Source organism: Lutra lutra, chromosome 1 (assembly GCF_902655055.1).
Source record: "Lutra lutra chromosome 1, mLutLut1.2, whole genome shotgun sequence".
Lineage (NCBI taxonomy): Eukaryota > Metazoa > Chordata > Mammalia > Carnivora > Mustelidae > Lutra > Lutra lutra.
In genome coordinates this window covers 201,116,640-201,139,635 of record NC_062278.1, presented here as the reverse complement: position 1 = coordinate 201,139,635, position 22,996 = coordinate 201,116,640, and the positions used below count along the sequence as shown (strand labels likewise).

General features: G+C 43.4%; 1 protein-coding gene across 1 annotated transcript in view; it reads left to right on the top strand.

Annotated features, from left to right (window-relative positions):
* Positions 1–22,996, top strand: part of CACNA1D (calcium voltage-gated channel subunit alpha1 D) — a 299,526-nt gene that overhangs the window by 157,909 nt on the left and 118,621 nt on the right. Inside the window, 3 exon segments of the mRNA XM_047691769.1 lie at positions 809–961; positions 1,475–1,671; positions 8,672–8,775. Of these exon segments, the coding sequence (XP_047547725.1) occupies positions 809–961; positions 1,475–1,671; positions 8,672–8,775 (454 nt within the window).

Here is a 22,996-nt window from a genome sequence, read left to right as displayed (position 1 = left end):
ATCTGAATTTAATACCCAGAGCTACCTTCCTGTAATCTGCTTTTCTTTCCTGATCTTCTCTCTACCGTGTGACCACCAACCAAGGCTTATGGGCACCCGGCCTACATTGCCTAGCTCACCTCCGTGCTTCTGGTGCTCTTGCCTCTGGCTGGAGTGGCCCCTCTCCCAGGCCCACCTGTGCAAATCCATCTTCTTCCACCTTTAGGCCTTGGCGAGAGGGGGCTGCTGCCCAGTCCTGTTTCTTATCAGAAGTGATGTCTTTCGTCCATCCCTCTTTAATTTTCCCTGTTCAACTATAGCATCTGTGTGCTACCCTAGGGCAATTTGTGTGTAAATCCGAATTACACACAATTTACCTTCTAGAACATACCCTCTTTGAGAGAAGGCACTTTATGTAACACCTCGTCATACTCCCCAAAGCGCTGAACTTTCTACTTGCCATGTAGCAGCTGTTCAAGGAACTTTGTTGAATGGATGAACGAACACATGAATGAATCATGTGACCTTGACCTTGGCCGGTCCATCCTCTCTCTGAGCCTTGGTCTTTCCATCTGTTGAGGGACGCAGTTGGATTAGATGGTCTTCCAGGTTCCTTTTTATCTTATCTCACATCCAGGTTTAATGTTAATTTAATGTTAAATATTTCTTTGAATTTTACTACTATTGTCATGTGGAGCAGGCATCAAGGCATCAGGAATTTTATGTATATTTATATATGTGAGTGTACATGTATATGTATGTGTGTATATGTGTATGTATGTATCCTTGAAGCATCTCCATGACTCAGACTTATTTCTCTCTCTCCTAGGTTTACAAGTTGTCCTGAACTCCATTATAAAAGCCATGGTTCCCCTCCTTCACATAGCCCTTTTGGTATTATTTGTAATCATAATCTATGCTATTATAGGATTGGAACTTTTTATTGGAAAAATGCACAAAACATGTTTTTTTGCTGACACAGGTGAGTAAGGAAATCGGTAGCAACTTAACTTTAAAAAAAAAAAAAAGTTAATTTTTCTTCCCAAAATAACTTCTTTGGTTTTGGGAAAATCTAAAACAAAATGGGGGGGAGGGGGGTGGAAGCGAAATATACCAGTAAAACCAGTAAGAACCAGCCAGTTTTCAGTGTGAATTGTGTTCAGAATAAATGAGGAGTTAATCTCCTTTTCTATCCTGATTTCCTATGTAATGCATCCTGGCAAATGAGATGAGGTGTCCCCAGTAGTAGAACATGAATGGAATCACCACCATTGTTCTATAGCGTCAGGGCAGAGGAGAGAGCCATGGACTCGAGAGCATATGCCACGGGGGTGGGGGGTCTTTGAAGTGGACCTTGAGGGTCAAGTGGGAGGCATAGCATAGCAGAGCTGGGAGGCAGGTGTTCTAGGCTCTGCAAGGGCACTCAGCTTCCCCTGACTTTGGGCTCCCTGGTGTTCATGTCTGGAGTGGTGATGCCCACGTACTCTGTTTGCAGATATCCTAGCTGAAGAGGACCCAGCTCCGTGTGCGTTCTCAGGGAATGGACGCCAGTGTGCCGCCAATGGCACGGAGTGTAGGAGTGGCTGGGTTGGCCCAAACGGAGGCATCACCAACTTTGATAACTTTGCCTTTGCCATGCTCACCGTGTTTCAGTGCATCACCATGGAGGGCTGGACAGACGTGCTCTACTGGGTAAGCAGCTGGAGGACAGTGTGTGTGGAATGTTCTTTTTTTGGATAAGAGTGTTCCATTCGTTAGAGTGAAAAGAAACCCTGGCAGTCCGTTCTTGGGAAGGGAAGCAGACCCTCTCCTCACTCAGTGAGACTCCTCTTTCTTCCTCAGGGCCCTAGTTTCTATTCCGGAAAGCCGCTGTGTAATGTTGGCTGCCTCACTCCCCAGTACTGCCTGGGGACTTGCTGTAGAGTGTGCCCACGAGTCCTAGCTTTCGAGGAACTCCCAAAGTCAGGGCTGTTCTAGATTAAACTCTTAGAGAGCCAGGGGTTATTTTCCAGGTTAAGAGGCTCCTGGACTTCCATGAGTTTGATTTTTTTTTTTTTTTTTAACATAAAGTAGGTTCTCTGCCAGATCCTAAACAGAAGATAGGGAAAATAAATTGTATCCCTTTTAGGCTTTCCATGAACTTAGTGTAACTTTCAGGTCAAAATGGATTTTTCCCTTATTATAATATTTCCCTTTTGCATCTTCAGCATTTCCCTAAATCAGCCCAGCACAAGCCCCTGCCTCTCTCTTCCTTTCTCTTTGGAGCTCTAGAAGTCTGGCAGAGAGGGTGGGAAAGGCACATAGGATTTCCAGGGCTGGTGGACCCATCCAACCAGCTACGAAAACAGATGCCCTTTCTATGGCTGAGGTCTGATTCTTCTTGTTCCTGACAGAGCCAGAAGGGTTTGCTGTAAATGAAGAACCGTAGTATTTAACAACTATTTCCCATAGCTGAGTTTGTTTGTTTTCTCATTTATTTGGTAGAATTTGAAAAAGCTCACAGAAGCTTAGAAAGTAATTTCCATTGCACAGATTGTGGGGGAAAACAGCTGACATGCAGATTTTGAGCCTAAACCCAAGTTCAAATGGGATTAATCAGGATCCCAATAACGACTTGTTAAAAGGCAATTAGTAATAAAATACTTCTTCAATGGGCAGTCTTTAGTTAGAAACTGAGCAGTAGCTTCTGGCAGTATCTAAATTTTAGACCATAAATGGGGTTCCATATTCCTTTACAACTTCAGAGAACCTGACGCATGATGGTTATAAATAGGTTTTTGCTTCCCTTCCCCAGTGTGCACCATGCTTACAGGGTTGTAGAAGTTCTTATATAGTCATTGTTAGGCAAAGAAGGTATGTTTTTATTTGCTTCCCCACAGCATTAGTCTAGTTTTGTAGAAAGTTTTGAGTATCACCAACATGTATTTCATTTCTCTCTCTTCCCTTCCTTTTTCTTACCATCCTATGAAAGAAAGTGTGTGTGTGTGTGTGTGTGTGTGTGTGTGTATGCATGTCTGCTTTTTATATCCATAAGATAATGCCTTTTATGAAGAGGAAGAAGGAGGGAAATTGTATTGGATGAGCTAGGATCCAGGCCATGGCAAGGCGACCTTCAAATTAGATAAAGGTTCATTGTCAGCATTATCTTCAAAGTTGCAAATCCTAGTTAGATTACTTGAGGTCTCAATCCCACTCTCGCCTGGAAGTTTCTGATACATAGAAAATATTCATCCAAATAGCCCAAACTTTGAGCCCTGGCCCCTCCCCACCAAATGGGACAGAAACAATATTTTGATTAAAAAAAAAAAAAACAAAACTGTGACTCCTCTCAGCTCTGCTGTTCTCTCTGTTGTCAGAGTGAATTGTCCACTGCTGATCCAACGTGCCTGACTAATACACAATTTTATACTTTAAGTTTTGGTACATGGGTTCTCTCATGACAATTTTCCTGTTGTCAAGCAAGCAAGAACTATGGGTATGTGATTAAAGGAGAGAAAACTCCATGCACCCAGAAACAAAAGTTCCCATTGCTTTTTCCTCAGAACATTTAAGTATCACCTAGGATTGTATAATTATGATCTCTAGTGTAAATACGACAATCACAGAGTTAATAATTTGACAATATAATAATTATATTCTGTGTGAATTATAGGGCATCTTTGTTCTGATGGAGAATCTCAAGAAATTTATCAACATTATCCCAGCCTATATCCCTTTCTTAGAAAGTCTGGGATTTTGAAAGTCCAACAGTGGTGTATAGAGAGACCACTATCCCTAGGATCCTACAGCTAGGGACTGGGATTCTTGATCTAGAACAGAGGTCTATAGACCTATAAGGGGCCAGATAGTAACTATATTTGGCCTTGCAGACCATAATATATTTGTAACAATGACACCATTCTGCCTTCTGTCTCCCCATGTGACTCAGAAGCGGGTACAGATAACACATTAAAATTTCATTTCTGGACCCTGAACTTTGAGCTTTGTAGAACATTCATGTGTCATGAAAGAGTCTTTTGATTCCCCTCCCAACTATTCAAAAATGAAAAAGCTATTTTTAGCTCAAGGGCTGTGCAAAGGCAGGTAGTGGGCTGGGATTGGCCCCCAGGTCATAGTTTGGTGACCCCTCCTCCAGACTGGAACCCAGCACTCTTTCCTTGGTGTTCTCCACTGTCAGAGGTTTGTGAATCATTCTAGAACACAAGAGGGCAGCTGAGTGATCTCCCATACAGTTCACAAAGATCTTATCCTCTGAAACACATCAGGTTGTTTTTAATTATGTGTTGATTACATTTAACTCATGAGGGAGATAGACAAGAGCCAAGATACCAAACGTTCTTAATATTTAACGGGCCATGGTCAGGTGGAAGATACACAGCTGTGTTCCACAACAGACCTCCCTTGACCAGCGTAGTTCCTGGCACAGAGCAGGTGCTCAGCAAACACTGGTTACTCTTGCTCCTCATGGTACGATCCCATTGCCTCAGTGTAGAGGGGCCATGTTTGGATATCAATTTTTTTAAAGATTTATTTGACAGAGACACAGCAAGAGAGGGAACGCAAAGAGGAGGAGTGAGAGAGGGAGAAGCAGACTTCACACTGAGCAGGGAGCCCGATGCAGGGCTCAATCCTAGGACCGTGGTGTCATGACCTGAGCTGAAGGGAGACGCTTAACAACTGAGCCACCCAGGTGCCCCTAAATATCAATTTTTTGTACAACTAGAGTATAAAGGGAACATCTTAAGAGAGAACTAAGGAGATTAGATTGTAGATATTGATTGAGAGCGAGTTTCTCAATCTTTATTTATTTGTATATGGCGGGCAAAGTCTTTGCCAGGGATTACTTCCCATCTTGTCAAGATTACATTCAGTCAGTCAGTGTTCTCAAGCTCACTGATGCCTGATTCTCAAGAATTTCTGGCAAGGAGATGGCTGGGTCTTGAGAAAAAGGTGGGTAGGTCTAATATGCAGGAAGACATACTTAGAACACTTTGGATATGTGAGAGTGGGATTAACCATTTCTGATGGGGGGAAAGAGTCCTTCTAGAGCTCTTTGGTAAGCATTCCATAAGCATAATTACACTGTCATCTGACCCACACTTATTTGTTGTCTACGGAGGCAGCAGGGTGTAGGGCAGGGGAAGAGCATGAAGGCTGGATAGGGCTGAGTGCGTGACCTTGGGTAGGTCATCACAACTCTCTTGTTTAATTCTCTTGTTTGCAAGATGCACAGTTAGACTACATGATCCAGTTCTTCAATTCAGAGGAAATTTTTTTAAAGGTAGGAAATTAAAATAGGGTTGGTTTTAGGAGAGAGCTACCATATGTAAATCACCCATGACCTTTTGCTTTAGCACCAAGCTCTTTCCTTAATGAACACACCTCTGGAGGGGCTGGCTGCCAGACTCCAACAGGAAGTTCTCATGGTCAAACTGACCACCTGTTTCTTTCAATTACACCTGGGTAATTCCTCTCTTGTTGGCTGAGGGCATCCCCTTTCTCTTATTCCTTCCTTAAGGGGAGCCATCACCAGTATACCAGGTTCCCAGTAGTCTTTTCACCACTTAGGGGTGGGGGAACCTTAGGTTGGTCTTTAATTGGAGATAATATTGTGCATCTCAGCCTTTGAAATGAAGGGAAAAACATAAACTAAAAAGAATCTTGTTTTCTAGGCACCAGGCGACCCCATACGATGAATTTGATGTGAATCTTTTAAGAATGAATCTAAACTGAAATCCTTCAGCTCATGCCGAATTTTTCCTTGTTGATAAACCCATGCAGACAACCCCCCTCCCCCGCAGAGTCTCTATTGTCATTTGGGTATTTTGTGTAATAGCTTGCTAGTTGTGTATATGGTAAGGTCTGAGAAATGCTAGCCTCTGAGAAGAGACGTGGGTTGAGAAGATTGAGTTTTGGAGAAAGACTGGCCCTTAGAGCTTAAGTTTTGTCTTCCCCCACCTTCTGGAGAGTTGGAGACCATCTTCCATGGCCTTCCCTCCAGCCCCCAGCTGTCATTGCAGTTGGTATTTCTGCTCCAAGTAAATGCAAATCTGTCCAACACCTACTTGTAAGATGTTAAAAGCTTCTTTAATTTAAATAAAAATAAGTGCCCTCCTAAGTGTAACAGACCGCTGTTCCTAGAACATTCGCTGAAACAGCAAACGGAGATCTGACTGAGGATTGGTAAAGCAGTAGACCTGGCTGCTGACCAGCCCTCTTTCACCTCATCCCAGTCAATTGACAGCTGGCGCCAGCCCTCGCAGGGCGGACCTCCAGCGCCTGAGCTGTACAAGAGGGAGGTCTCCTGATGAGAGTCCTGGACTTTGCCCTTCCTTCCCTCACCCCGCGAGCATGCTCTCCCCTGTTGCCTGCACTGCTCCAACCCAGAGGAAACAGGCTCAGGGAGGTCTCCGTGGAAGGTCCGGACTCCAGGTGGGTCTCCGGCCACCATGCCGGGCAGCCTGGTTCTTCTCCTCCACATACGGCTTTTTAAATAAGTTTAGTGGTGTCGCTGCTTTGGAAGAATTACCCTCTGCCTTCCTGCCGAAATTAGTTTATCCAGCTGAATTAGATCAACAATTGCAGCCACGGCCCGGGTTCATTCATTACTCTAATTGCCAATGTGAGATGTGCAGACTGATAGGAGTTCTATTAAGCACATCAATTTTCATGTGGCCAAACAGGTGTTTCATAAGGGATTTAATGCCCTCTCCCTAGACTTCAGCAACAGATGTTAGGTCTTTTTTTTTTTTTTTTTTAATGTTCTCTTTTCCTGTTTGGCTTCTGCATGAGGCAAACATAGTGAAATGCATGCACTTCGTTTTGCAAACCTAAAGCTAAAATCAGGAGACAGGTAAAATGGGAGAAAATCACATGCTTCAAGGTCGAAGGGGCTTGCATCTGCAAGGCAAGAACCATGACTCTCGAAGACCACATACAGTTCTGTTGGGCAAGATTCTGGGTGCTCAGCAAAGTCAGGCCTGCAGTCTTTCATTCTGTCCCTGGACTGGTCCTGAACACCTCCTTCCTGGGAGAAGTGTTTGCCTAATTTAACACAGACCTGTGCTGCTGGAAAGTTCCATCTCTAGCCATGAACCTTGAAGCACCTCTTTGCTCCTGCATGAGAGTTATTCATGACCAAATCTCCCTGGTGAGGGTCTGCCACGGAGGCCACCTCTGACTGGGATGCTCGAGATTGTTTCAGAAGTAGTGGCACAGGGTTTCTCCGGACCAGCCCTCTTTCACCTTGTCCCAGTCAGCTCACAGCTAAAGCCAGCTCTCCCAGGGTCAGTTGTCTAGGTCCAAGGTAGGTGTGGGGGATAAGCACATCTTTCTTTTTCCTGGGTCCTTCCTTGGATGCAGTTGGCAAAAATCTCATTCCCCAAAGCATCCTTGAGTATGTGTCAGCTAATCGACTTCTGAACACTCTTCTCTTTGTGTTCATTGAGCCATGCATGCCCTCACTGATGGTAGATAATCTAGCTTTTAGGTGGGTTAGGTTTCTTTGGATAGGCTGGCTCCCAATAGAAATTTATTATTTTAGGGTTTTTTTCTTTTTTTAAGGAAAAGAATTTATAGAGTCAGGTGTTACAAGTTTGTTTCTCTAAGTAAGACTCTTCCACCATCACAAATTTTAAAAGCAGAAAGTTTTTAACAACTTGGGTAGAGTAGGAAATAGTTTCCAGCTAAGCACTAGCTTAGAAGAGCTGGACCAAGATCTGTTCTGAAAATCCATGATCCAAGACTGTTTCCAGCGAGAAAGAGCCAGATCCCAGCTGATTTCCATGCCTATGTCAAAGTCTGCTATTATTTGCTCTGAAAGCTTTGATGACTCTACCTGGGTGTGTGTGCACGTGTGTGTGTGTGCGTGTGTGTGTGTTGGGAATATATAGTGAATGTGCCTTGGCTACTGTTGTCTCTGATCCAAATCTAAGTAAATGTTTAATTCAATGTATAGAATGCTGTCTCTAACGTGACCGTCTCTCTTTATTAGATCCTCTTTTTAACCCACTCCTATGAGACCATCTTATTTCTTGCAGATGAATGATGCTATGGGATTTGAATTGCCCTGGGTGTATTTTGTCAGTCTCGTCATCTTTGGGTCATTTTTCGTACTAAATCTTGTACTTGGTGTATTGAGCGGGTAAGCTACACCTCTTTCATCTTGAAAGTGGAGTCCTAAGGGCATTTGCCAAGACCACACAGGTTTTTCTAGGTGGGGGCGGCCGGGTGGGTGCCAGACACGTCCTGTGTCCCCTGAGATGCTTTCTCTCCTGCCGAGGCTTCCCGAACCGAGATGCTTCCTGGAACCTCACCAGCCTTGACTGAAAGAAAGCTGTGGAACGGTTATCGACCAGAAATTAATCAGCGCTGTTGCTTGGGATTTAAATAGATTTCATTGCTTGCCCTTTTTGTCTGTCCTAAAATGAGATACATTTATAATTGCTTTATTGGTCTGGATCCCAATATGCAGATTAATTGGTACGAAACAGTAGCAAACAAGCTGGTCCTGGCCAACTTCAGCAGCAGCACTTGTCCTTACCCGACGACAAAAATGAAAGGTCCTGGGTGGGGTCCCTGTCCTCAGAGTAGTAGTGTTCCCTCAAAGCCCTGAGTGGTCTGGCAGCTGCCCCTGGGACTCTGCTCTTTAGTAAATAGATAACTGATAACTGATCTCCTTACATTTTTACAGGTAAATGATGCGATAGGATGGGAATGGCCATGGGTGTATTTTGTTAGTCTGATCATCCTTGGCTCATTTTTCGTCCTTAACCTGGTTCTTGGTGTCCTTAGTGGGTAAGCAGTCAGATGTGTGTTGCACAGTCTGTTGCTGCCTCGTGTGGGGCAGCTCTGCGCGTCCCCCAGCTGCTCCCCGAGGCTTCTCTGCATGCGTGTGGACTCTGACGTCCCTTCTGTGTGTTGCTTTTGGATTGAACTGTGATTCTCTCTGCCTGTACCTTGTCTGTGAGACTCTGTGTTTCTGATGCTTGCCACATGTTATTAATCTCACAAAAGCGTGTCCCTGCAGCTGGGCTCATGTGCAGAAGCCCGTGTACAGAAGCGGATTGCAAGGGACTGAAAGGAGTCCCAGCCTTGGTGACCCCCCCCCCCCCCCAGGAAAGGGCCTTATGTCTTTTGTGCCTGTGTTCCCATTAGTATATAACCTGGCCTTTTTGAGTTACCCACAGCCTATCATGAATATATCCAGGGCGTTTAAGATGTTCTTGAGAAGGAGGAATGAACCTCGATTACCGCATAAGTCCTGAACAATTTCAGAATCTTACATCCTTCAAGTCATTTATTTGCTTGGTTTTTTGCTGCTGTCACTGTGTGAATTGTCCCTCTAATTCATGATTAGTCTTTGCTTGTGGAATCCCTAATGCAGAGGAATGAGCAGCTTCTACATACACACTTCCTGTGGCCTTAGGGTCCTCCTCATTCAGTCACCATATTTGAAATGTCAGTGGGCTGCCTCTACTCCTTGGATGACCTCGTCCCCCCACCCACCCACCCATAGAGAGGATTCTCTGTGGAGAGTGGAGGCTGACTCAGGAAGGGGTTCCTGGTGTTTCTGGGCTCTGCCTGGCCTGTGCCTAGGGATGCCGTCCCAAGCCCCTGGGGTAGCTCTGTATCCTCACCTTCCACAGACACCCAGAAAGAGGAGCACCCTGAGGAGGAAGAAGGGGCTGTCTGGGCTCTCCCAGAAGCTGCTCCGGAACTTAACCAGTGTTGGAAAGCAGGGGCCCCACCTGGGGGCCCGGGGGTGCCCATCTCCCCAGAGGATCCTTTGTCACGTCCCGGGCTCACACTTCCTCAGGAAGTACTGATGGGACCCTTGATTCCACGTGATCGAATTCTCACCCGCTTTATCTTCCTCTTTCCAAGTTTGTGTCTCAGGGTGGGGCAGGCGGCTGCCTTCACAGGATGCCGAGTCGGCGAGGTGCCCTGTATCGCACTTGACCAAACAGGGTCTTCTCCAGAGCAGAGAGCTCAGCAACTTGTCCACCCTCTAAACTGCCCAGCCTGTCTTCAGGCGGTAATGTATTTGCAGTTCTCCTTGACCGAATGTGGTCCATTTCACACCACGGACTGTGCGTCTCAGGAAGCCCCTCCCTAGAGCCCAGGTCCCCAGGGGGTGTGGGGCCGGGCTGAGGGTGTGACCGCATCCCCCCCCACCCCCACCACCAAGCCCCTACCCACAGAGGACAGACTCTGCAAGGTCCTGGGTGAAAGTCTTGGCACTTGGAAGGTGCTTTCAGGCCCATGAAGCTCTATGGCCGTAGGGTAGTGTCGGGCTGGTATGGGTGGACTTTATCCCTGAGGAAACAGCCTAGTGCCTCTTTTGCCTCAGGAACGGCCTGCACGAGGTTAACAGCAATGCTGGCATGCATTCCTTGGCGCTCTGTGTCTCCTAAGTTCCACCAAACTGACTGAGGCCATGGAAACTGCTAATTTTAACAGTGCCAGTGACATGCCTTATCTCCAAGCTTCCCAGAGCAGGAGCCACCGCCTGGGCATATGATGAAGCAGCTGGAGACAGGGGAAAGGAAGAGGTGGGCGGACGGGCTCCTTATCAGAATGGCTGGCATTAAATGTTGATCCCCATGGAGGCTGACAACAGGAACACCCTTGTGGGACAACCAGTTTACTGGGATCTGTTTTAGGGACAGTAATAAGTAATTTTAAAACCTTTTGGTATCAGAACAAAAGTAGATCCATTCTGAGGGAGACTGCAATGGCGTGGCCGGCGCCGGGCCAGAGAACAGAGGTGCCGGGGTGTCTAAGCCACTGACGGGGCGCTGGGCTCAGGCTCTCATTGCCGAATGGGGAGAAGGTTGTGAAGCAGATCAGGAACTTGCTCCCACCTTCCTGGATAACCCCCTGCCCCTCCACCCCGCTCCTCCCCCTTGACTGACCCCCAAAGCAACAAAAAAAAAATCAAAACAAGCACTTCCTCGTTGCATTTTAAAATTTTTGCTTTAATCTTAGAGTCTTCACAATTTTTGTAGGGAACACAGGAGGGAGGTAGATGTTAACACCAGACCAGCACACACATAATCCTTAAAGCGCTGAACTAAAAGCCTCCCATTTTAGAAATCTGGAACTATTGCCTTCTGTTGAAGATTCATTCAATGATGCTTCTGTGTCTGTAAGTCTGTTAACCCATTGGAAATATGTGTTTCTGCCCTTAGGGGTGTGTGTGTGTGTGTGTGTGTGTGTGTGTGTGGTCATGCCATCCTATTGTATTGGTGACCTGGTTTTAACCTGCACACTTGGTTTGGTGTTCGTACGTGTTGAAAGCATTCTAAGACGGATGCTTTGGAAAAATCTTTGGTTTTACAACAGATGGCTTTTCTCAAGGTGAGTATGAAGTTTATAAAGTGTGCACCCTGTGTAACCAAGCATGAACACAGATGAAGACTTTTGTCTCTGATGAGAGCGTTCTCTGGGGAGGGGGAGCTGAGAAGGTCTGCAGCTCCGGCTGCAATTCCACATTGTCATTGAGGAGATGGTCCCTTCATGCCCAGGGATTGGAAAGAATGTCTCATTTACCTCTGTAAGTCAGGCAGATTTGTTTCTTCTCATGCTGGGGTTTTTTGTTTTCTGGGTTTTTTTTTGTTAGTGTGTGTGTGGTTTTTGGTTTTTAGAAGCTTGATTTTTTTCCCCCTATTTTTAAAATTGTTCATTTAACACCTTGTCCCTTTTGAGGTTTTTGCCAGCAAACAGAATAAGAGAATTCACTGGTGTCCCAGTGCTTGGTTTCTTTAGAATCACTGCCACCTTCCCGGGGGGGAAATGGTGGTCCTGGGCAGTGGGCTCACTTCTTCACCTGCAGGACCCACCAGATGCCAGGCATACCTGTGGTAAGGCCCTCAAGGTGTGGTTCAGACCCCCAAGAAGAGACTGGTAGAGGTGAAGGTCTGAGTTCTGGTCTTCCCAGTGTCACTCACCAACTCTGGGACTTCACTTTGTAGCCCTGAGCTTTGGTCTCCTGGTCCTTCAAGGAGCGATGGCCCTGCTGTGCAGCCCTCCCCATTGGGGAGCTGGCTTTATCTCCGCTAATGAACGTAGAAGTAAAGAAGTAAAGGATTATACTCAGTGAATGCATCTTCATCCTAAATCCACGGACCTCCTCCCTGTCCCCTCTCTGGGTGAAGTGGGGACAGACACAGGGGCTCTTTGGAAATCAAAGTGTGCCATTTTCTGGATTTCCCAGGAAGTGACCACAGGAACCGAGCTTTGTTTACACATGAGTCCTGTACTCTGTGCCCCCAAGAGGAGGCCGTGGAAGTTCGTTGTCAGCCACAAAGCATCTTGCAGCTCTAAATTGTCGTGACTCAGGTTCTCTCTGACAGTGATTTTTTGTACAATGTAGGGGAAAGGCCTTTCTGTAGTGTTGTGGTTAATCATACCAGGTTTAGAGTTGGAGAGCCAAGATGTGATTCTGCTTGAGCCTCAGTTTCTTCATCTGTGCAATGGAGCTGATCACACCCACTGCGTGGGTTGCGTGAGGATTCGGTGCACGTGAGCAGAGCGTGCTTCCTCTTTGGCACTTTGGTGGCTTGCGTGAGAGAAGAGAAAACGTGATTTGATGCAAGAAAAAATCGAATCAACTCAGTCCTTTTAAACTAATAATAATGGGCCAAGATCGGCCTACATTAGTGGAAAGTCAAAGTTATATAATATTTTTAAATTTTTTGTTGCGTCCACACGTGTATATATAATGACATAAGCCAATGATTACTGAAGGATATTGTTACATAAACCACCTCCTGGGCCTGCTTTAAAGGATAGATTAAAATCATTTGTAACTTGCCTATGAATTCGGAGCTTTGGTTTTGCCAGCATCTTAGGGAAAATATTTGAAACACTTTCTTAAGTAGGCTTTGCATGTTAGAAGAGAAGTGTTTCTTTGTAAAGCAGATTTTGTGACCTAAGACTGATTGTGAACCCAGCCCTAGTCACTCGGTTCGAAGTCCTTCATCTCTAAATGGTGTTCTTTGTGTCCCAATGAGTTCCAATTTACCAGATCACAGCTATCTTTTTAAATCGTTGTTCCAATCGTGTGTTACCGAAGGCCCGTTTATCTTAACGTCAGAAGTTTTGAAGGAACATGGAGGAGGTGAGGCATTATTAAAAAGAAAAGGCCATTTTCAAACCAGGGAATGATTCTGAGTTTCACCATTGGGGTCTTTCTATACCCCCCGCTCTAGTTGCACCGAATCCCAGGGCCTCATGAAGACTCAGGCATGGCTCTTTGACCAGGCAGCTGTGGGCACGGAGGGAATGGGGACGGAGGGTGGTGGTAGCCATGGGACTCTGGACTGCGTGATTTGGGATTTTCCAGAGCAGGATCTGGTTTGGGGCCTCATCGTTTGCACCCTGCTCCATTTAAATCCCCACCATCCTGAGCCACGGGAGGTCAGAGATGGCCTCTGACTTCTTCTCCTTGAATACTGACCCAGGAGGCAAAACATAGCAGGTAGATGGTCATTGTATCACTTGTGAATGTTTTCTAAGTGGAGAGATAACCTCTGGGAAGAGGCATTCTTATAAATTATTCATGACTGGAATTAGCTTTTGCTCTCATTCAACACTTTACCAGCATCTGCTGATTGAAAACGAACACCAGAATTTCCTTGTATACATAAGTGCTCTGACATAGCTGCGTCTTAGAAGAGTCGTTGAATTGCTTACAGCATTTGAAAATGGGTGTTCTTAGGCGATGGGTTAGTCAGGCTGCCCATGGGATTGGGTGTCGCTATATTACGGAATGAAGTTGTATTGATTCATGACTTAATTCTGTATCCTGACCAGCAGACTAGGAAACCACATCTATGTCTAGTCTAAAAACGACAAAGAGAGTACAGGGTTCTTAGTAGATCTTATCACTCAAAAAAAAAAAAAATATGTAATTTGTGATGATCATGCTACCAGAATTCCAGACAAAGATGCGTTTAATGATCAGTGGCAGCAAAATGTATTTTCTCCCATTTAGCTGGGTTTGTCTTTGGTCTGAGTAGGCTAATATGTGAAAGATCTGTCCACACAGTTGGAGGTCTCTCTTGCATTTGGAAGTCATGCTGTGAGTGAGGTTGAAGGTCATGGGAAAGCACCATGGGCCCTTTAATGCCTTCACCTGGTTTGGCTTGGGTAGAACAAGGAATTGAGCCCCGCCCGCAGTTACACACGAAAGAATGTGGTCTTTCCTCTTTCTCGGGAAGAACCAGGCTAAATGGTTATCTATACTTTCAAACCCTGAACTTTCTTGTTGCAGAGTTAAAAGGCTATTGGGGGGTATCTGGCAGCTGGATCCTGGTGCTATTGGTACCAAGGTACCTGAGGGACCTGGGATGCTAGCCACACCTGACATTAACAAATGAGTGGTAACTTCCCTGCCGCTGGCTTACAGCTACTGTTTCCATAGAAATGGCTGTGGGGATCTGTGGAAGCAGAGGTAAGTGAAAGTTTTCGCTGATCCTTGTTTCCATCAAGCTGACACCTGTTTCCGTGGCAACAGCAGTGGCCAGCAGCCAGCCAGGCACTAGCAGCACATTCAGGAGAGCCCTCTAACTTGTCAGCTGTGGCCATCATCTGTTCCTGACTGGGTTCCTTTTTAATAACACAGAGCAAAGACCTCAAAGGACCAGGAGGCACCTCTGGCCACGTGTGCCCTCCTGGGCGCCCGTCCTGCTGATGGAGAGCTCTGTACTAAGCAGCGGCTCCACTGGCAGGCAGCCTTCCCTCCTCCGCCCTCTGGCGTGTTGATGGGCAGTTAGGAGAGGGGGGAGGTAGTGCTGGTGTTGGCGTTGTGTACAGTGGGTTGTTGAGTCTGTTGATCCCAAGTCCTGGGGGAAGAGGATTCACTACAGTACTTCCATCCACAGACCCAACTCTTCATAAAGCTGCTGGTAATTTAATGGTCAAAATTAAAGCTATAATTTTCCCGTGTTCCCTATACGATCGGTGGCCTTAACCGTTGCTGTCACTTTTACAACGGAAGGAATGTTTATGAATTCAATAATTTGCCTTCTTGTGAGAAACATACTGATGATTGCTCCTAAGATGCTACTGTCAACCTTATGTCAGTCTTTTTTTTTTTCCCCCCTTCTGTGAGATGTTCTTTTGCAGGCTGGTAGACTTGCTGCCAGAGATCATCAAATATTGGTCTACCAGGCAGCTCTACCTGCAAAGACCAGGATGTCCGTAGTACAGGGAGCTTATCTTTACTCAAGTCTGGCAGTTGCTCCTTTCTTGGAGTTTCATGTTAATATTTAGCTGATGCATGCACCCCAGCCCCAAGTAGCCTCCTCCCATATGAGATGGCTCTCCCAGGCCCCGAGGTGGAGGGGAGCGGCACGTGTTGCTCTGATATTGTAGGATGGAGAGCACGTGCGTAGAGGCACGGAGTGAGGTGTTAAGCAGTGTCTGGTTCTAAACCCTGACAGATACCATCAAAACGTCTTCCCTCTGAAGCAAAACAAAACTCTGATATTCAGAGCTGTATCTGTGAGGATCAAATGAAGACACGGAGCCACCACGTTATGAGAATTTAGACTGGCTGTCTAGAAGCCCCCCAAAATTGTGGATTTCCTGTGTCTAGAGGGCTTTCTTAGTGACTGTCTTCCTCCACAGTTTGGACGAAGGCAATATGCCTAGAGGCGGTATTGGGGTCTGACCCTGTATTTGCTGGTTGGCTTCAATATAATGGACTAATAAGAAGCAGGAAATCTTGCTAGGTACTTTTTTTTTTGTCCCCCTCTTACTTGGACTTCTTAAGGAAAAAAGTGATGTCATCATTTCATGAATATTTTTTAAGTGCTTACACAATAATAGATGTGTTTGCCAAACACCTTACTAGACACTGGGTTTCTAATAATGAGACAAAGTAGAGTTTTTGTCTATATGAAGCTTTTATCTAATGGGGAAGACCGAGATTATAATGATAACTTCTATAACTTCTTTGAAAGAAAGGTATGGAGTGCTGTGAGAGTGTTTAAACGGCACAGCTGATTTCCAGGGGCTGAGGAGAAGCCTCCTGGAAGAAGAGAAGAATGAAAGAACAGGCAGGCTGGGGGAGGAGGTTGGGGGAAGGTATTCCAGTCAAAGGAAAACTCCTCAAAGGCCTTGCCATAGGAGGGAGCAGATGTTGGAATAACTGAGCAAAGCCAGGGGGACAGGCACCCCGGGAGCAGGGAAAGGAGGGTGGAAAGAAGAGACTGGTCAGCAAAACCCAGATCAAGAAAGGTCATCCTCGATCACATGACAGTCATTAGCTAAAGATGAGATGAGTTTGAAGCAGGAAGTTTGTGATTTATATTTGTGTTTTAGAAGAATGATTCTATGTTATGATGTCTTCAGCTTACCTTAAGGTAACAACAAAATAAGATGACTTTGTGAATGGATAGAAGGTGGATAGAGAGGTGATAAAGAAAATCTAGAAAATGTTAATTGCAGATTTAGGTGGTAGGTGTATGGGTGTCGACTGCATAATTCTTTGTACTTCTGTGAATGTTTAATATTTTCTTAACAAAATGGGGGGCGCCTGGGTGGCTCAGTGGGTTAAGCCGCTGCCTTCAGCTCAGGTCATGATCCCAGGTCCTGGGTTCGAGCCCCGCATCGGGCTTTCTGCTCAGCAGGGAGCCTGCTTCCTCCTCTCTCTCTGTCTGCCTCTCTGCCTACTTGTGATTTCTCTCTGTCAAATAAATAAATAAATAAAATCTTTAAAAAAAAATATTTTCTTAACAAAATGGAAAAATTCACGTATAAAAATCACTCTGGCTGCTGCAGTATGCATGGACTGGGTTGTTAGAAGACTGGATATGGGGAGGCCAATTCAGACTGTTTTAATTCACTTCTAGCCACAACACAGTAACAGTTCCAGAGTGCACCTTTTACCATAAACGGCTATAAAACTGGCCAAAGCCTCTGAAGCAGGTTTTTCCCCCCGAGGACAATGGAAATAGGAAGTATGGGATTGGGATCCCTAAGAGAAGGGAAATGCATCAAGTAAGCCCCCATAATTGCCCTGGTTTTCTGCCTGAGGACACTCTTAGGATTAAGGCACAGGGAGGAAGAGCCCAGCAGAGGACAGCAGACTATTTGCTGAAGAGGCAAAGAGCAGACACTGGGCTGCTGAGACAGCTGGAATTTTCGGGGCAGGGTACTGAAGAGGGGTGTGCAGAGGAGTGGCTCTGGAAATATAGGGATCCTCCTAAATCTTTGACTATAAGCTGCTGTGTGCCAGATGAGACTATCAAGGCAAGGTGGAGAACAGCCTCTAGAAAGCTGTGAGCTGCTGGAAACCTCACCGTGCTGGGAAACGGGGTGTTCTGATCAGCTGGAGTGGACTGACCTTGAGGCATACTTTGGATGTTCAGTTGAGACTTCAGAAAAGCCAGGCCTTGGGGGTGGGGCTCCTTTTGCTCTGTAAGAAGAGCTGCTATTAGACCTGCCCTAACAAAGCTTAAAAACAAGTTTCAAAAGGCACGTGTTAAGTGGCCAATTAATTCGATACCTGCCAGAACAGAAGTCAATACCCGTTACAGAAGACACCTGACTCCAGATGTTCTCCCCAGTGTTTCTCCACATCATTAAGAGTCACAGGACAGGAAAAGAAGCAAGAAAACATGATTCATAGTCACAGGGAAGAAGTCAGTAGAAACAAATGGAGAGATGACAAAAGTGTTGCAATTAGAAACCAAAGCCTTTGAAATTGCTACTATAAACCTCCTTAAAGAACTGAAGGAAAGGATGGCTATATTAAAGGAACAGATGGCAAAGCTCAGTGAAGAAATAGAGGTAATACTATATCTGGAATCAACAGATAGAACACTGGGAGGAAAAGAGAAAAGGTCAGTGAAGAGACTTAATGATCTCCAGGACAGTATTAATCGGATAACTGTGAAATTGAAGTTCCAGAAGTAGAAGAGAGATTGAAGAAGAAACAATTTCTAAAGAAATAATTTTGCCTCAAATGTTGCAAATTTTTTTGAAAAACTGTGAATTCAAAGTCCAGGATGCTTAACAAACCCCAGGCAGTATGAGCACAAGGAGAAACACATCTAGACCCATCAAAGGCAAATTGCCGAGAATAAAAACTAGAATATTTTAGAAGAAACCAGAGCGGAAAAGGCAATTATGTCTTGGGAGAAACTAAGATTATATAGTGACTTATTCTCAGATATGATGTCAGCTGTAGAACAGTGGAATGGCATCTTTCGAGGGCTGAAAGAAAAAAAGATTCTGTATTCAGTTACATGTTCCTCAGAAAGTTCAGATGAATTAAAGAAATTTGCAGGGAGGATTGGTCACCAGCAAATCTGCACTATAGGAAGTGTTAAAGGAAATTCTTCAGGCTAAAGAAAATAATACCAGATTTTAAAAATATACATTAATAAGGAATGCCAAAAATGGTAAAAACCAGAAGGGAATTTTCCTCATTTCTGAATTTCTTTAAAAGATGATGAAAATGAAAGTAATAACCACATTGTAGGGACCACAGTATGTTAAAAAAAAAAAAAACCCATATGACAACAATAGCACGAAAGATAGAATTAAATGGAATTTTACTATTGTAATGTTCTTACATTATATATTAAATAATATGAATTCATGGTAGTAAATTCGGGATTTATTGAATTTAGTAAATTCAGGATGACTATGTAAATCTTTAGAGCGGTGGCTTAAAAAGTAAAGTGTTACCTTAAAAGCCAAAAGAAGAGGTAAAATGGAATGCTAAATAGTAATTATACTCAGTTATCCAAAATAAGACAGGAAAGGAACAAAAAACATGTGGGATGAACCAAAAACCAATAACAAGATGGTAGACGTAAATCCAGCCACATCAGTAAGTGCATTAAATGTAAGTGGACATAATTTAATTAAAAGACATGTCAGCTGCATATAAAAATACAAGAGGCTATAAGTTTAAAGATTAAAAACAAAAAAAATGGGGTAACTATATTAATACCACACAAAAGAAATTTCAATACAAGGAAGCAGCTCATACAGGGATCAGTTCACCGAGAAGATATGAGGATTCTAAATGTCTTTAAAATACATGAAGAGGGGCACCTGGGTGGCTCCGTCGTTAAGCGTCTGCCTTCAGCTCAGGTCATGATCCCAGGGTCCCGGGATTGAGCCCCATATCGGGCTCCCTGCTCAGCGGGAAGCCTGCTTCTCCCTTTCTCATTTCCCCTACTTGTGTTCCCTCTCTCGCTGTGTCTCTTTCTCTGATAAATAAAATCTTTAAAAAAAAATACATGAAGAAATAAGCTTTAATGTGCATGAAGGGAGCACTGTAAAGTAAAAAGTACATGGGGAAACTGAGAAATCCACAAACATAGGTGAAAGTTCTTATTATTCCCTTTCAATAATTGATAAGAGCAAGGAGAAGAAAAACACTAAGTATAGGTAATACCCAAGCACTATCAGCCAAATTGAGCTAATTGATAATTATAGAACACTATATCCAGTAACTGCAGAATACACATTCTGTTCCAAAGTACATGGAACATTAACTGAGGTAGATCATATATGGGCATCAAAAGTCTCACTCAATTTAACAAGATTGAAATCTCAGAAGTATGTTTTTTCTAACAGCAATAAATGTGAAGTAGAAGTTGATCACAATAAAATGTCTAGACAGTTCTCCAAATATTTGGAAATTAGGTGACATCTCTAACTTACAATTCAAGGAGAAATATAGTAAATGTTATAAAATATTTTAATCTGGAAAATGAAAATGCAACATCTCAGAATTCGCATTATCCGTCTAAAGGAGTGCTAAGAGGGAAAGAGGAAAGGTTTAAATTCTAATAGTCAACATTATCATTTAAGTGTCTAGAAAAAGAAGGGCAAAAATTTGTCCAGGTAAGTGGAAAATAAGAAAGGAAGCCAATGAAATAGGAACACAAATAACAGGTAAAGTTAACAAAGACAAAAGTGGGCTCTTTGAAAAGCTTACTCATATCAGATCTGTAGCAAGACGAATCAAAATAGAAAAAAGCAAATTTTAAATTATTAGTAATGAAAGCGGGATATCACCACAGACATTAAAACAATAGCAAGAGAATAGGGTAAAACATGAGAATAAATTCAGTAACTTAGGAGAAATCGGCAAATTTCTTGAAAAACACAGCTTACTGGAACAGACTCAAATAAAAAATGAAGGAGCCCCTTTATTTGCTTTTTAAGTAGAATTCAAAATCACAAACCGTCTTTCAAAGAGAACTAGAGGCCTCGATGATGTCAAAGGTGAATTATGTCAAACAATTGAGAATGTCATTCCTAAAACAAACAAAAAAAAACCTTTGGCAGATAATTGAGAGTGAACATTTTCCATGTCCTTTTATGAGGCCAGAATAACCTGAATATGAAACCAAACAGACGTTATAACCTCTTTCATTAATATGATGTAAAAATTCTCAAATATTAGCAAATCTAATCAAGCAAGATGAAAGGAACAATACTTCAAGAACAAATGGGGTTTACACCAAAAATACAAGGTTGATTCACCACTGGAAACTCAAACAATGTAATTTACCATATTAACCAAATGAAGGAGAAAAATCATATGATAATCTCAGTAAATACAGAAAATGCTACTGATCGTGTTCTGTAACCATGCTAAAAACTCAGCAAACTAGGAATACGTGGGAACTTCCTCAGCCTGAAAAATGTTGTCTACAAAAAACCAAAAACCTCACAAGATTGTACCTAATACCATCCCTAATGGTGAAAGACTGAAACGCTTTTTTTCCCTAAGCTTAGAAATAAGGTAATCCTTCCTCTCTCACCCCTTTTTTCAACATTATACTACAAGCACTAGCTAGTGCATTGAAACAAGAAAAAGCAGAATGATTAGAAAGCAAAACCTATTTCTATTTACAAAGTGACCAAAGACCTGTTAGAAATGAGAAATGAACATAGCAAGGTCACAGAATATAGGATCAATTTACAAAAATTAATTTTATTCCTGTATACAAGCTGCACGTGTGTGGCAAATGAACTTTGAGGAAGCATAAAAGCATCAACAAATTAGAATACTTGGGCATAAAGATGAGGAACGATATGGAAGATCTCTATGCTAAAGAGCATAAAACACGGATTAGTCAAATCAGAGATGGTCTAAAATAAATGAAGATGTCCCACAATCATGGGTTGGAAGACGTGATATTGTGAACATGTCCCTTTCCCTCAAATTTTCTACACATCCAGTGCTGTCCCATTTATAAATCTTAATAGCTTTTTTAAAAAAAAGACATTGACAAGCTGATTCTAAAATTCACATATAATTACTGATTGTCACATAACCAAATAATAACCAAAATCTTGATGATGGACAAAGTTGAAGGGCTTACACTACCTGGTTTCAAGACTTACTCTAATGCAAAGTAGATTTAGTGTCAGCCTGGCAAAAAGATATATAGAATACTTGAGTGGAATAGAAAATCCAGAAATATATATATATAGTCAATTTTTTTTTTAAAACAAGGTGCTAAGTAATCCGATGGAGAAAAATCTTTTTAGTAAAATACAATGAATGAATTAATGGACCTTGACTGTTAGCTCACACTGGACACAAATGCTGACTTGAAATGGACCATCAAAAAGCAAAAAATTAAATTTCTAGATGATTTTGCCCTTCAGAAATAGGAAATTGAGAGGGAAACCACATCCTACGGGAAATCTTTCCTCTGTCTATAGATAGATCTCTGACAGAATTGTAGCTATAATATACAAAGAACTCTTAACAACTAAGAAGATAACCCAATTAAAAATTAACCGGATACTTGGACAGATACTATATAAAAAATACATAAAAACAGCCAATGTACATGTAAAGATGATCAAAATCCTTAGTCACCAGGAAAATGGAAGTTAAAACTGCAATGAGAGACCCGTAACAGAGTAGAACAGCTAAAATTAAGATGAACAATACCAAGCGTTAGCAAGAATACAGAGCAATTTATGCTCTCATACATTGCTCATAGAAGCATAAAATGGCTTAACCACTTTGGCAAAATTTCTAAGTTTCTCATAAAGTTCAACAAAAACCATACTGGCCCAGCAGTCCCATCCCTGTGGGTAATGACCCAAAAGAAATGAAAACCTATGTCCACCATGACTTGTCTATGAACATTCAAAGAGCTTTGTTCTAGTGGCTCCAACCTGGAAAAGCCCCAATGTTTGTCAACAGGAAAATAAGTAAATTGTGATGGAATCAGAAATTGGCATACCATCTAGCAGGACAAAGAAATGGAAACACTAATGCATTGTTATTGAAGAAGCTCAAAAGCGTTTTGCTGAGGGAAGAGAGCCAGGTATAAAAGAGAGTATATGCTGTGAGTCTGAAGTTCTAGAATAACTAAAATTAATCCATAATATAGAACTTAGATTGCTGATTTTTTCAGGTAGGAGAGGGGCGCTTGGCTGGGAAAGGAAAGGAGATACTTGGGCTGTGGCGTATGTGTTCTGTTTATCTTGATGGGGCTATTGTCAGTGATGAGTGTCAATGTTCGCTAAACCACAAACTTGAAACACATGCGTTTTTATTCATAACTTGAATTTTTTATAAAAGTGATCATTAAATACCACCAACGTGGAATTAAGAGAGACGTTGCTTCTGGTGAGGATGTAGTAGCAGATGCCGGATTTACCCTCCTACCTGAAGCAACAAAACCGAAACCAGACTATGTATGTGAACACCGGACACCAGGTGATGAAGGACAGGGACCAATCCCTGAGAAACAGGAAGTAAGCTGCACAAGGACCATGACTGCCCCCGCTCCCTGGCTTGAGAGAGTTCTGGGGCCACCAGAGCACAGGAGGGAAGGACCCTGGTGGAGCCCTGTGACCTCCCGAAGTTGAGAAGCTAAGTATCTGCAGAAACCAAGGTGGCCAGAGTATGCAGGAGAACACGTAAGAGAGGAGAGAATGGCCTAGAAGGAGCTCTGCAGAGACCAGCAGAGGGTCCCCCTCAAGGTGTGGCAGAGTTTACTATTTATCTCTT